Source organism: Talpa occidentalis, unplaced genomic scaffold (genome assembly GCF_014898055.3).
Source record: "Talpa occidentalis isolate TD23 unplaced genomic scaffold, MPIMG_talOcc4v2.1 talOcc4.6, whole genome shotgun sequence".
NCBI lineage: Eukaryota > Metazoa > Chordata > Mammalia > Eulipotyphla > Talpidae > Talpa > Talpa occidentalis.
Window position 1 is genome coordinate 79,889,458 of NW_023604972.1, and position 12,166 is coordinate 79,901,623.

The following is a 12,166-nucleotide window of genomic DNA, read 5'->3' on the forward strand; positions in this document are numbered from 1 at the left end:
TAAATAGTAAGTAGTTAACATTGCTGTTACCATAAAATAATTTATGGTAACTATTCTTTCTGTAACAAGTTCAAAGTGTTAAATGATTAGTCCAAATAATCACCACATGATTGGTCCAGTTAAAATCTCTTCATTATTTCTTTCCCACTCACTGGGTTTTGGGAACTGCTGTGTACTATAGAAGAATAATAAACATGCAAGATTACATTTTTTCTCAAAGCGTTTTGACTAACCAGTATTATTTAGTTTACTTTTAAAATCATCTACTTACTGACCAAAATCTATTTATAATGTACTCATTTTTAGAAGAGTTATGAATATTCACGGTAAAACATGAATGGAGACACAGGAAACTTTTTCTTTTTGGACTAAAACTACTTTTGTGTTGTTTTGTTTGTTACTGCATCATATGTCTCCCTCTGCAGGTAAAGCGCAGGTAATTGTATCAGTTTTATTGTTGGTTGATAGAAGAGCTTGTCTTCTATTGAAAGTCCAAGTCCTTTTTGTCTTAGGTTGCCTATCTTTGGACTCATCTGTGGACTTATAAGATATAATCAAAACAGCTTTAAATATAAAGATCTTGCAGTGAGAAGTTGGGACATAATACTTTCTAATTCTTGAGTCCATGTACAAAAATTCAATACTATATCTATTACTCACAAATTAATATGCTTGAATACTTCTTTTATTCTCTCCAGAATATATACTTCTAGTATGGGTCTGAAGCCTACCCAAATCTGATGGGGCAGGCCTTAGGGCTATAAGAAGAACCCTGGTGTTGAGAAGACCTACATTTATTCGTGGTTCTGCTTCTAAATAGCATTTTCTGTCACTAAATCTCAATTTTATCATCTTAAAAATAGAAAAGTTGAAATGCATTTTCTTTGAATTACATTCCTACATGAAAAACTTCAATCAGAAGATGGTTCAATAAGGGTGGAAGTTAGATACACTGAAAAATGATATTGTGAAGTGATGATGAGGCTGCACGAGATGGCTGCAGGTCACTTTCTTCAGGTAGTTTTTGTCATTTAAAAATGAGTGCTCTGGGCCTCCCCTGGTATGCAGTGGTTGAGTGCTGGGCTGCGAGGCTGCCCGCAGCCTCTGCAGTGCTAGTTTGATCCCAGGCCGCCAGTGAGGATCCCACATGGTGTGACAGACCTCTCCTGCCGCTCCTATTGCTCCCCTCAGCAGTGTACTTCATCAGTCTGCCTGTTCTGTTCCCCGCTCTGGAGAATTCTCTCACCCTCCTGAGCTTCTGACTGTACCCAGTGCTTGTATAAATAAATAAATTCATAAACAAACAAACAAACAAATAAATCTTAAAAAAAAAAAAAAGAGTGCTCGAAAGGACTAATTATGCCCCAAGAATATGGCTTTCCTCCCCAGACAGGGCTCACTATCACTGTACAGCTTTGGCCAGGGCATCTCTGACTCTCTGCTGCCCTCTCATGTTTTTTTTTTTTTTTTTAATAATGAACATTATGGTGAGGCTGTTTATTAAGGAGGCAACCACACATACAAGTTCAGCTATAGAAATGTTTGCAAATCAAACTTCATGTGATCTAAAAGGACCATGCGTAATGTCAAAAATGGACATCTGAACAGTCAATAAAAAGTAAATTCAAACATACATAGTTTAGATCATTCTAGAGTTATACAAACATCTGGGACCACAAATGTATCTAATTTCCTTTCAAAAAAACTTTTTTTAAAGTAATGTATTGAGATAATAATTTTAAAAAGTATCTGACAACTATGAATGGTCCCCAGTTTTACAAAATGTGATTTCCAGGGTATAAAAACTCAAAAAAGTGAACTCTTCAAAGACACTTTTTAGTGCTGTTATTCACTGCTGTTAAGGACCTGGGCAGGTGAGCCTCGTTTATATGTGGGTTTCTAACTACGTCCTGTCATTATTGTTTGCAAACAAAATCATAAACGAAAGTCTTCATTTATATCAGAAAACCTGATAAGTCAATGTCCTCTTCCCCTATTCTACCAGTTTTCAAATTAGTTTTGGGAACAAACACTGTCAGGCATGGGGTAGGGCCGGAGAAAGAAATGAGTGATTTACTCATAACTGCTGAACTCTGTTCTCACCCAAGTTTATCTCATGAATTATTGCAACAGCACTGAGAATTAGGGATTCATACCTGCATTCTCAAATGGGGAAATAAAATGAATGAGAGAGGGTTTGCATTCAAGTGCCAAATTCACACACCATCCTTCTGTTTTCTCATATTAAAGAACAAGACAGCCATTTAGTAGTAAGGCTCTTTTATAAATGTACATTTGAAAGTTTCATTTTAAAAATGGTTAAACCACTTTAGAGCTATGTATTTACCTCTTATTTATGGAAATAAAAACTGGAAAGGGAGTAACATGCTCTAACCCGAGTGACATAAAATGGAACTTTCCAGTCTTTAACACATGTCAGATGAAATAAATAACCTCAAAGGGGGAAAGGGTATTTTAAATTCTATGGGAGAATGCTTTAGAAAGCTTAGTATGAAATGTATAGACAGTTGAAATTCTTATCTCTTATTTAAAAAAAAAAAAAACTCAAAGAGTTGACTTATGGAAAATTTATAGTTACTTTTTCCCCTTCAGTGAGCTATGACTCAAAAGTTCTTAGATTTGGAAAATAATCCTGAGTAACAGTTTTTCGTACTTATCACAAAGGCTCCAATTCTGTGACTGTGATAAAAGGAAGCCCCATTTTTGTAGGAACAATGAAATTGTGTCCATTTTGACCATTTTGAGGGGAAGTATAATTTTTACTTCTATAATCCTGCAAGCTTTTCCTCCTCTCATTCAGCCAGTTCCTTTTTTTATCTCTCTGGTCTATCCATCACACCTACTTTCCATACAGTGTGGGCCTAGAAACACAACCAAATAACAACACACAACAAAAAACAATGTACTGTTTGTGTAATCTACGAAGAGCCATGTTAAGAGCACCCCTTATTTCATCTGGCAATAACTGGATTATCACCATTTTATAAATGGGGAAACTGAGGCGGAACAAGGGTATGTAACCTGCCGAGGGCCACCCAGCTATCACGATAGATGGCAGAGCATCCATAGCACAAATCCAGGGCCAGTGGTGTTCCTGGAGCTGCCTGCAGGGGTGCCCTGGACCTGTGCCCCACAGCAGCCTCTGTGACCTGTCATGGATTTAATTCCACACCACACTGTTCCTCTGCACCCTAAACACGATTTCTAGTACATGTTCAAGGGTGTCCCACTGACTACTTCAAACATGTTCCCTGCCCTTCCTAGGACCAGTGCAGCAGCTGGCCAGCTTCAACAGCTGGGAGAGTGAGCGTGGCGGTGGGGCTGGAGTGGTCAGGTGCTGAGGGACCCACATCTTCACTGCATGTCTCAAGTCTTAACATCGGCAGAAGACTCACTACCATCATTATTATTACTTTGTATGTAAGGGCTCACCTTTTTCTGAATGGGCTGAGAGGGAAACTGTCCCTGCTATTACTGTCTGCTTTCTCCCACCCCCTAATCCATTCTTCTACCTCAGTTTGCTACTTCTGGGCAAGGAAAGAGACTCCCATCCTCTAGAAGTTTCATTTTCTGTTGTGTTTGTGATGAATACAGCTGTGCTAGGCAGTTCATGACAGTTAATTAGTTTCCCTTCTAGATATTTCTGTAGCCCCACTGTCCCAGGTCTCAGATTAGGTTCTAGTGGGTACAAATAAGGTCATATTAACTCTAATTTCAAGATTCCAGTGGCTCATTGTTCCCTCTGGTATGGTTCCTGGGCCTCAATAATGTGGGACATTTGGAGGGCAATTCCATGGGCTCTCTCACATGTTCAAGACCAAGTTTGTGCCCTCTGAGTGCAAAGGAACTCTTTAATCAGTACCAGGCACTTGCTAGAGGGCTCGACAGCTACCCTGACCACTGACCACCCCCCACCTCTTGTTGGACACAACCATCTTCACTGGTACCTGCAGCTGCTCTTTTGGGAGAATGCTCCCCTGGGGTATACTCATATCTGACCTCAAACTACAAAAGTTTTCAAGGACCAAAACAGCCCTGCTTTCTTCTTAAACCACAATGTCAGAATCTTGCTGTTTGCAAAAATAGCAGGAGTTCCCCACTTTATAGGGAACAGACATAGTATCCAGAGCAGGGCTGGGGACCAGGTACCATGTGGTTGGTCACTAGAGACCCCATGCATATGTTCACAAGGTCAGCCTACTCATCCCTCAACATAGGTATGTTCATAGAAATCAAGGTACATAGAGATTCCACACCCTGTCTCAGTTCAATTTAGGCTCATTTACATTGTATTTGGATTTCTGGAACAGAAATGTTACTCAGAGAACTTATTTTAACGTGGAGTTAAAAATTGCTAAGAATTTTGGTTATTGTTCATTTCTTGATCAATGTCAAAAGAAAACTCTTAAACCAGACACATATTATGAAATGACAGGGGAAAGTCATCACCACTAAGAACTTGAAAGATAAACATATAAAAGAGAACCAGTCACTGAAACACAAGTCACATCATTGAAACACAAGATACAAAACTCAAAAGACATAAGAAGAAACAATGGCACTAACCAGAATCAATACTGATGTGGTGACCACAAACAAGGCTGGCTGAGAAAACCAGACTACTAACCAGACACTTTGAAGCTAAGTTTCAGGCAAAGCGTAGTCACTAAAAACTTAACAAGGAGCTCCCCAGCATGTTATGAGTTAGAGCTCAGGGAAGACACTTGAGTCTTGATGGGTTGGTCTAGTTTGGAGAATATTTTAATTTTCTTCTGGTAATAATTTTAGAAAACATAGGTTTTCTTTTCCAGGCAATTATTTTAATGAATCAATTGGGGTTTCAAGAAATGATTAAATGAGTTCAACTTGGTTTTAGGGTCAGCAAAATGAGATCATTTGTTCTGTTTTTGGTTCAGTTGAGGTCAAGTCCCATGCCTAAAACAGACCTACTAGGAACTGGAGTAATTTTATTTTTCTGTCCTTTATGTCCTTCATCCTTGTTTCCACTTCTTTTCTCCAAACATCTGTTCTTTTGATATCACTGAACTTTTCTGTACTATATAACTACCTCTTCTCTCCCCTCTCAAACTGAATATCTTCTAGTGCTCTGACTCATATCAGGACTAGTAGAATGACATTCCTCTCTATAGACAACTGGGATATTAACCAAGAAGCTACCTTTTATTTAATGCTTTCACTTTCATTAAGCCAAGCTACCATACGTTAACATCATACTGATAACATAAACCTGGGAGCAACAATATCAGTGGTTTGAAGGCAATAGTATCTTTCAAAATACAAATGTCCAGAGCAGTATGTGCAGTAAGAACACACATTTAGATTTTTTTTTAAAAAACGTTACATCAGGGGCCTTCCCGGTGGCGCAGGGGTTGAGCACTGGGTTGCGAAGCTGCCCGCAGCCTCTGCAGCGCCAGTTCGATTCCCAGCCACCAGGTGAGGGTCCCACATGGCGCGCAGACCTCTCCTGCCGCCCACTGCTCCCCTCAGCAGTGTACTTCGGTCCTTCTGCCTGCTCTGCTCCCCGCTCTGGCTCTGGTGAATTCTCTCACCCTTCCGCACCTCTGACTGTACCCAGTGCTTGTATAAATAAATAAATAAATCTTTAAAAAACAAACAAACAAAAAAGGTATATCAGTAAGTTTCCCAAATCATAAATGAACAACTTGTGAGAACACCAAGAGAAATGATAGTACAAAGAAGAAAGAATTGGTTTTCTTGACTTTTTAGAACTACAGTATAAAAATCAGTGTTAGGTGACGCTGATTCTTCGAAGATAAGGTTTCTTCCTAAATATGAGAAGAATAAAGCTTCCAGAGCTTTCTTACCTGTTATGGCGGCTTTGCTGATGGATGGTTGATTGCACATGGGTGATCTTCTGACAAAGAGAGAAAGACACACAACAGTAAAAATGTGTGCATGCTGATTTTAAGGACTCTGAGTCAGTACAGACAAGCCATTTTAATGTAAAGCATTATTTTTAAGTTAGGACTTGCAAATGAGGAGAGCTTTCAGACTAAGCCAGTCAGGTTCCTAGCTAGCCTTTGCACAAGAGAGCTCAGATTACACATGTCAACAGAGAAAACTGTTAAATCTCATAGTGATGGACTTTGGGGTAAATAAAGTGACTACAAATGTCACAGAGATGTGGTAGAAGAAGCAGCTCTTATTGATTGACTATATTCGATTAAGTCAGAGATTACACAGCAAACACAAACTTTCTAAATTTGCAAAAGCAATAAATCTATAACTTGTTCTCTAAAACACTGTGAGAGACTTTCACTTTCGGCAAAAGATGTCACAATTGTTTGCACATTATCAGAAGTCAATGACTCTTTGTAACATATTACAATTAGAGAAGCTCTTTAGATCTTTTCCTTTCCATTTTCTTTCTATGAGAAACATCTTTGATACATTCGTTACATGGTAAGATTAATGATCTGTTGCAATAGAGGTCACAGAGACTTTAGAAACATGAAATTTAAATAGATTTATCTTGTATTCTCTAATTTTTCAGTGTTTGCTAAGTGCCACAAAATAATTAAAAACTGCTCGAGGTGAAAAAAATGCGCATTACATGACTAATGTGTTTTCTCTACAGAGTCCAGCACAATATCCAGTATTGAATCAGTGTTTAGTAAATTATGCTGACAGGAGTATCATTTATGGCATGTATATTACCATTTTCTGAAATTTAACTATATAAAGTTGTAACAACTGGAATCTTTCAAATCATCTTTAATAATTTTCTAATGTTCTTTTAAAGAAACTAAAAAATAGATGCATGCAAGGATATCTACAATTTTTTTAGGTTTTTATCAGTGGCTAACAATAAGCACACACTGAGAGACACTGCTAAATGACAACTGTAAACGAATTATCTCATTAAATCCTTACAACGAAACTTAAGGCATGTAGTTTCACAGATGCAGAAAATAAAGCTCTGGAAATCAAACCACTTGTTCAATGTGAAAAAGGTGAGATTTGAGCTAAAGCAATATGATTCCAGGGCCTGTGCTCTCATGTTCAGGATGCTTTTGTAGAACCTGGACTGATGGTCTTACATCTGTGTGATGGCAGGCTTGCATGGCCCTGCTCAAACCTGTCTTCTGAGATGATGGGTCTCTGAGCAGGGCTGGGAGATACTTCAGGAAACAGTTGGTATCCTGTCAGTTCTCATTACTCTGCTTCCAGTCAGCCTCTGGCTCTGCCTCATTGTTCTTAAACTTACTGGTGTCAGTATGGGGTTGAAATTTTGTTTTGGAGGCCTCCCTGATGGTGCAGTGGGTTAAATCTCAGCACTGTGAAGCTATTGGCAGCCACTGCAGCATAAGTTCGACCCCTGGCCAGGGAGATAACCAACATGGCGCAGCAGATCTCTCCTGACTCTCCTGCTGTTCCCCTTCGCAGTGTATTTCAGTCAATATGCCTGTTCTGCTCCCCACTCTGTCTCTGGTGAATCCTCTAACCTCCGCACCTCTTACGTATACCCCATTCTTGTATGCATAAATGAATTAAAAAAAAAAAAGAAATTGTTTTTGGTTGAAACTTGATTATTGATTCATAAAACAAAAAGAATGTTTGGACGTACTACTCTGAAGTAGCTAGGCTCTCTACCAGTAGTGTCTTCATGAAAGTTTATTATTCAAGTAATTTACGTATTTATTATTCCATGTTAGTCCTTGCTCTGTGAAAATTTAGAAAGATTGATATTTGTCTGGAAAAGGTATCAAATGAATATTTTAAAACTCTTATATAGTTTTAGAATACCAAATCATTAATTTGTTCCTTATTATCTTCTTTTAATAGCAATCCTTAATATCAAGTGGCACTTGAGAATTTGATATTTCAACAAGTAAGGGCAAGTGGAAAAAAGTGTTTGTTCCCTGGTTATGGTGACAAATCATTTACTGAAAAGTGAGGCAGTACTCACTTCTGCAATGGAAAATCTCAAGGGTGAGAAAGAGCAAGATGACATAAATAGTAGTGGGTTAACAAAAGTTAGTACTATGTAGTTGGACATGGTGGTTGGAGTTTCAGATGCATTCTTTCTAAATTCCTTTCATGTAGCAAATAAAAAGGTAGATTGTACAAGGTGGCACATGCCTTCCATGAAATCCAGGGGCGAGCTTAGAAGTGCTCTAGTGAGATAGTGAACACCCAGCAGGGAAACTGTTGATTGCCTCAGCCTTATCATGTGACTGAACAGAAGAGTGTTTAGCTGTACGCAGATTGAATCCTGCTATTCTGTGAGGGTGCACAAATCAGATCACCCCAAGATTCTCAGAACTACTCTCCTCAAGACACCTTGTTCTGGCATGCAGAGCATTTTGAGCTAAGAATAATAAAATCCGTTGAGGCTGACAAAAGGCTTCTATCCTTTTCTGAGTCCTTCACCCTTCCCTGACCAAAGAAGAGACTGTCACTTTCTAAGCTTCTCCCTTCTTCCTAATCAGAGAAGCAATCATGGCTCCCCCCTTTATGACCTAGAAGAATGTAATTTGGAGTGGGGGGGGTGTCTCATCCAGGTGTAGGTTTATCAGTGAACAAGTTTTCTCTCAGAATCTCACCATCAATCTCAGTGAGGATGAGGTCACCCCCTCTTGTCTGTCATAGGAAATTTCCCCCCAATTTCCTTGTCCCTAAAAGCAGGATAAATATCCCTGGACTGTTCCATTAGTCTTTCGAATTTACAGGCATAGTATAGACACTTTATATACATTATTAAATTGATTTTTCCTTGGCTAAATAGTCTGATGCTGCTTTGATTATTTGCCCAGTCTGAGAAGAACTCTCAGTGGTATTCAGATGATTCCTTTATACCCAGACATCTGATACCTGAGGAGGCTGATAAGGTTTAAATCTGTGAACAAGACGTAAATGAGGAGACACTCCAAAGGCCTTTGCTCAGAGTCTACCACATCAGATTCTTTGCTTAGATGTCACTCTGGGCATCACATAGCAGGTCAAGTTCAGGTTATGATTTCCTGCCCTCCTCTAGCTGTCTTGCATAGAACGGGCCTCAGATTACCTCTCTGGAGACTTTTAGAAAGGCCAGACTGAAGCTATCTGAACCTGAGGCAGGCAGGTGATGAGAGGACATGTCTGAAACAGTGTAAAATGAGCTCTAAAATTTCTCATTCACTTTTTAAAGATAAAACCTCAAAACTGGGACTAAAAAGTTTAGGAGTGACACCAGTAACTTTACTTCTTTTAAGACTGATTCTTTCCAGAGAGGAAGTGATGGTCCTTTGAGCTGTGAAATTCCAGAACCCCCTGGGGCTACTGAGATCATGAGGTTGTACATCCATGGAACAGAGAAGACAAGCTTTGTAACCAACCGATACCTCAGAGCACACTGTTGGGTTTTATCTGTTGTGTTACCAATCTACTGGCGCAGCCCCCAAGCATATGCAGCGGAACCACTCTGTGTTGGGTATCACACTAGGCACCAGCAATGCAAATGTGGACCCAACACTAGCCCTGAGCACTGGGAGCTGACATTCTCAAAGAGCATCCAAAGAGACAGCCAACTGACCATGGAGAGACATGTGCTGAATAGAAGTTAAGAAGTTAAGTGTGGAAGGCAATCAGATGGGAAAAGAATGGTATGCTACCCAGTGTAGGGCCTGTGGGTGTGGATGTGTTTGTTAGGGTTAGTCCAAAAGTAAATCTAAATCTGTTTCCTAAAGAATGAATTACAGTTAGCCCAGTGCATGAGGAGGGGGAGAAGAAAGTGGAAGATGTTCAGGATCAAAGAACAGGACAGCAAAAATTCATTACTTGGAGAACAAGACAATCGACTGGTGTTCCTGGGTTCCATTCCAATTATTTGCATTGTGATACACACACACACACACACACACACAGGAAGCATGTGCATAATGGCTGGAGCTTTCCTTTTGTCATGGAAGGTGTGAATTTGGGAGATCAAAAGAGGTCAATTATATTGCTGTGTGATGGACAGTTAAGGTTTTTCATGTTCTTTAAGTAGTAACTACTACAAATTGTATTCATTTAAGTAATTTATAATTCCAAATAAATTTGCATTAACTGTCTTCTTAATATTGATTTAAAGTAATGTTTCTGTCTTCTGGACAAGTCTTTAAATTTGTTATGATGATAATATCTTATTATTAATAACTGTTAGAATAATGGGTATTTGAAGTCATTTTTATTTAATCTTGGAAAATTAATTTTTAGATTTTTTTCACCTTCATCAGCACCCTTCAAATTAGAAGCACTTCCTATTTCAGCTCTTACAAACACTTCCACTCTTCTCACATCAATCACAATTTTATTAATTGTTCTATGATTCTGATGACATTAGTCAGTAACAGCAGAAGAATCAAAGATCTTTGCTAGGAGAGGCTGCTTCTCCAAGTAATTGTTGCTTTGAATTGAGGGAATGACTTTGGGTTGACTTTAAGGCTTGAAATGTTTTGCCCATGGTTAACTGATGAAGTAAGTCAAAACTATAAAGTTACCTGAGTGTAAATAACTGGGTAGGGGACAGATTATGCCAGATGATTTTTGACAGATAGAATCACCTTATTTATTTGTTATACTGTTTCATTTCTGATATTAGAACCATCACTATGAAGTATTTATAGAAAATTAACAGGACATCATATGACTTTGTGTAAATAGTTAGACAATGTGGCAACGACTCAGAGAAATCTAATATATCGCTTTGAGTTCAATAAAATTGAGAAAACACTGTATAAAAGTTCAAGAAGGAGGGGGAAGAAAGCACAACTTACTTGTTAGATGCTCGATCTTGCAAATTTGTTAATACAGCAAAGTTGTTCCGTACAGTTCGTAGGCTGGCCAAGACCTACAACAAACAATTTAAAATGATTTGGTGATTAAAAAAAATAGTTTGTTACGTAAAACTTACTTAGTTAACAAGTTAGTTTCACATACCACTAAAGGATGACCTGTCACTTCACAAATATTTGCAAGCATCAATTTGAGATCCCAAGCCTTAGACTATAAAGATTTTCCAGATATTTTACCTGGATGTCAATGAACATGATGACAGTAACAGCAGTATCAATACTTGGATTCCTCAGCTACCAAAACAATATCCCAGGCATAATACATGTAGAGTGATAATTTTGTGCAAATTTAAAATAGTGTAATATTAAATACTATTAGAATCTCACTTTGGGGACCAAAATCTAAACCAAAATGACCCCAAAGCCCCTTTAAAAGTTCACTAAGAATGTCATAACTTCAAAGTCAGCAATTAAAATAATTTTAAGTTGCCTTTCTACCTTTATCATACGGCTACTTTAGCTAGTAAACAGAAATTATTTTCTTTGTTAAGATGATCTGAATCATGAATAATAAGATTTTCAGGGATGCATTTCTTACATCTATGGGTCTGTCCTGTATGTACCCAGAGCCTGATCCACAGAAGTTACTCAAAAAAAAATTACTGACTACATAAACTAGACACAAGATATCTGCACATATGACAAGGCAGAACAAACAGGTTAGCTGTCTTTCATACCCTTCTTTTTCCTAATTCTAGTGGATCTAGAAAGTAGAAAAATAATTGGAAGTGAGACCAGGGGAGAATAGTTACAAAAACACCATTTCCTTGAACTCTTCTTACTTTCTTATAAAATTGGCACGTTTTTCCCAGGACAGAGCTATATTAGATGACACTATAGGTAATCTAGATGACAACAAGAAGTTTACCAGACAAGATAACCAGAATATTATCTAACATACAGATTTCAAATGACCTATTAGATACTGCATAACAACCCAGACTACAAGGTTCATTCAATGTGTAAATTTGGGTAAGTGACATAATCTCCCTGCACCTTGGTTTCCTCATCTGTAAAACTGGGATATCTACTTGATAGGGTTGTTATGAAGACCATATGAAATGGCAGGTTAGGGCTAGGAACAGTACCTGGCAAACAGAAAACCCTCAGTGACTATTAGCCCATTATGGCAACATCAAATTTGGTCCATGATTTGGCATAAGCATAGGGAATTAATGAATGCCTATCAGTGACAACATGGAGTGTGGGGGGGTGGTTAAATATCTAATTGCTCCAAAGGTTCCAGAAGTTCTTCATCTGGCACTGATCTAGACTAAAACAGCCTA

General features: G+C 38.4%; 1 protein-coding gene across 7 annotated transcripts in view; it reads right to left on the minus strand.

The window, feature by feature from the left end:
• The window catches only part of LOC119260262 (cAMP-specific 3',5'-cyclic phosphodiesterase 4D), an 832,289-nt gene that overhangs the window by 175,740 nt on the left and 644,383 nt on the right, over positions 1 to 12,166 (minus strand). For all 7 annotated transcript variants that reach the window (XM_054687942.1, XM_037529220.2, XM_054687944.1 and 4 more), the window contains exons 4-5: positions 10,803 to 10,876; positions 5,868 to 5,917 (exon numbers count right to left, since the gene is read on the minus strand). In XM_054687942.1, the coding sequence (XP_054543917.1) occupies positions 5,868 to 5,917; positions 10,803 to 10,876 (124 nt within the window). The remainder of the gene's footprint in view (positions 1 to 5,867; positions 5,918 to 10,802; positions 10,877 to 12,166) is intronic.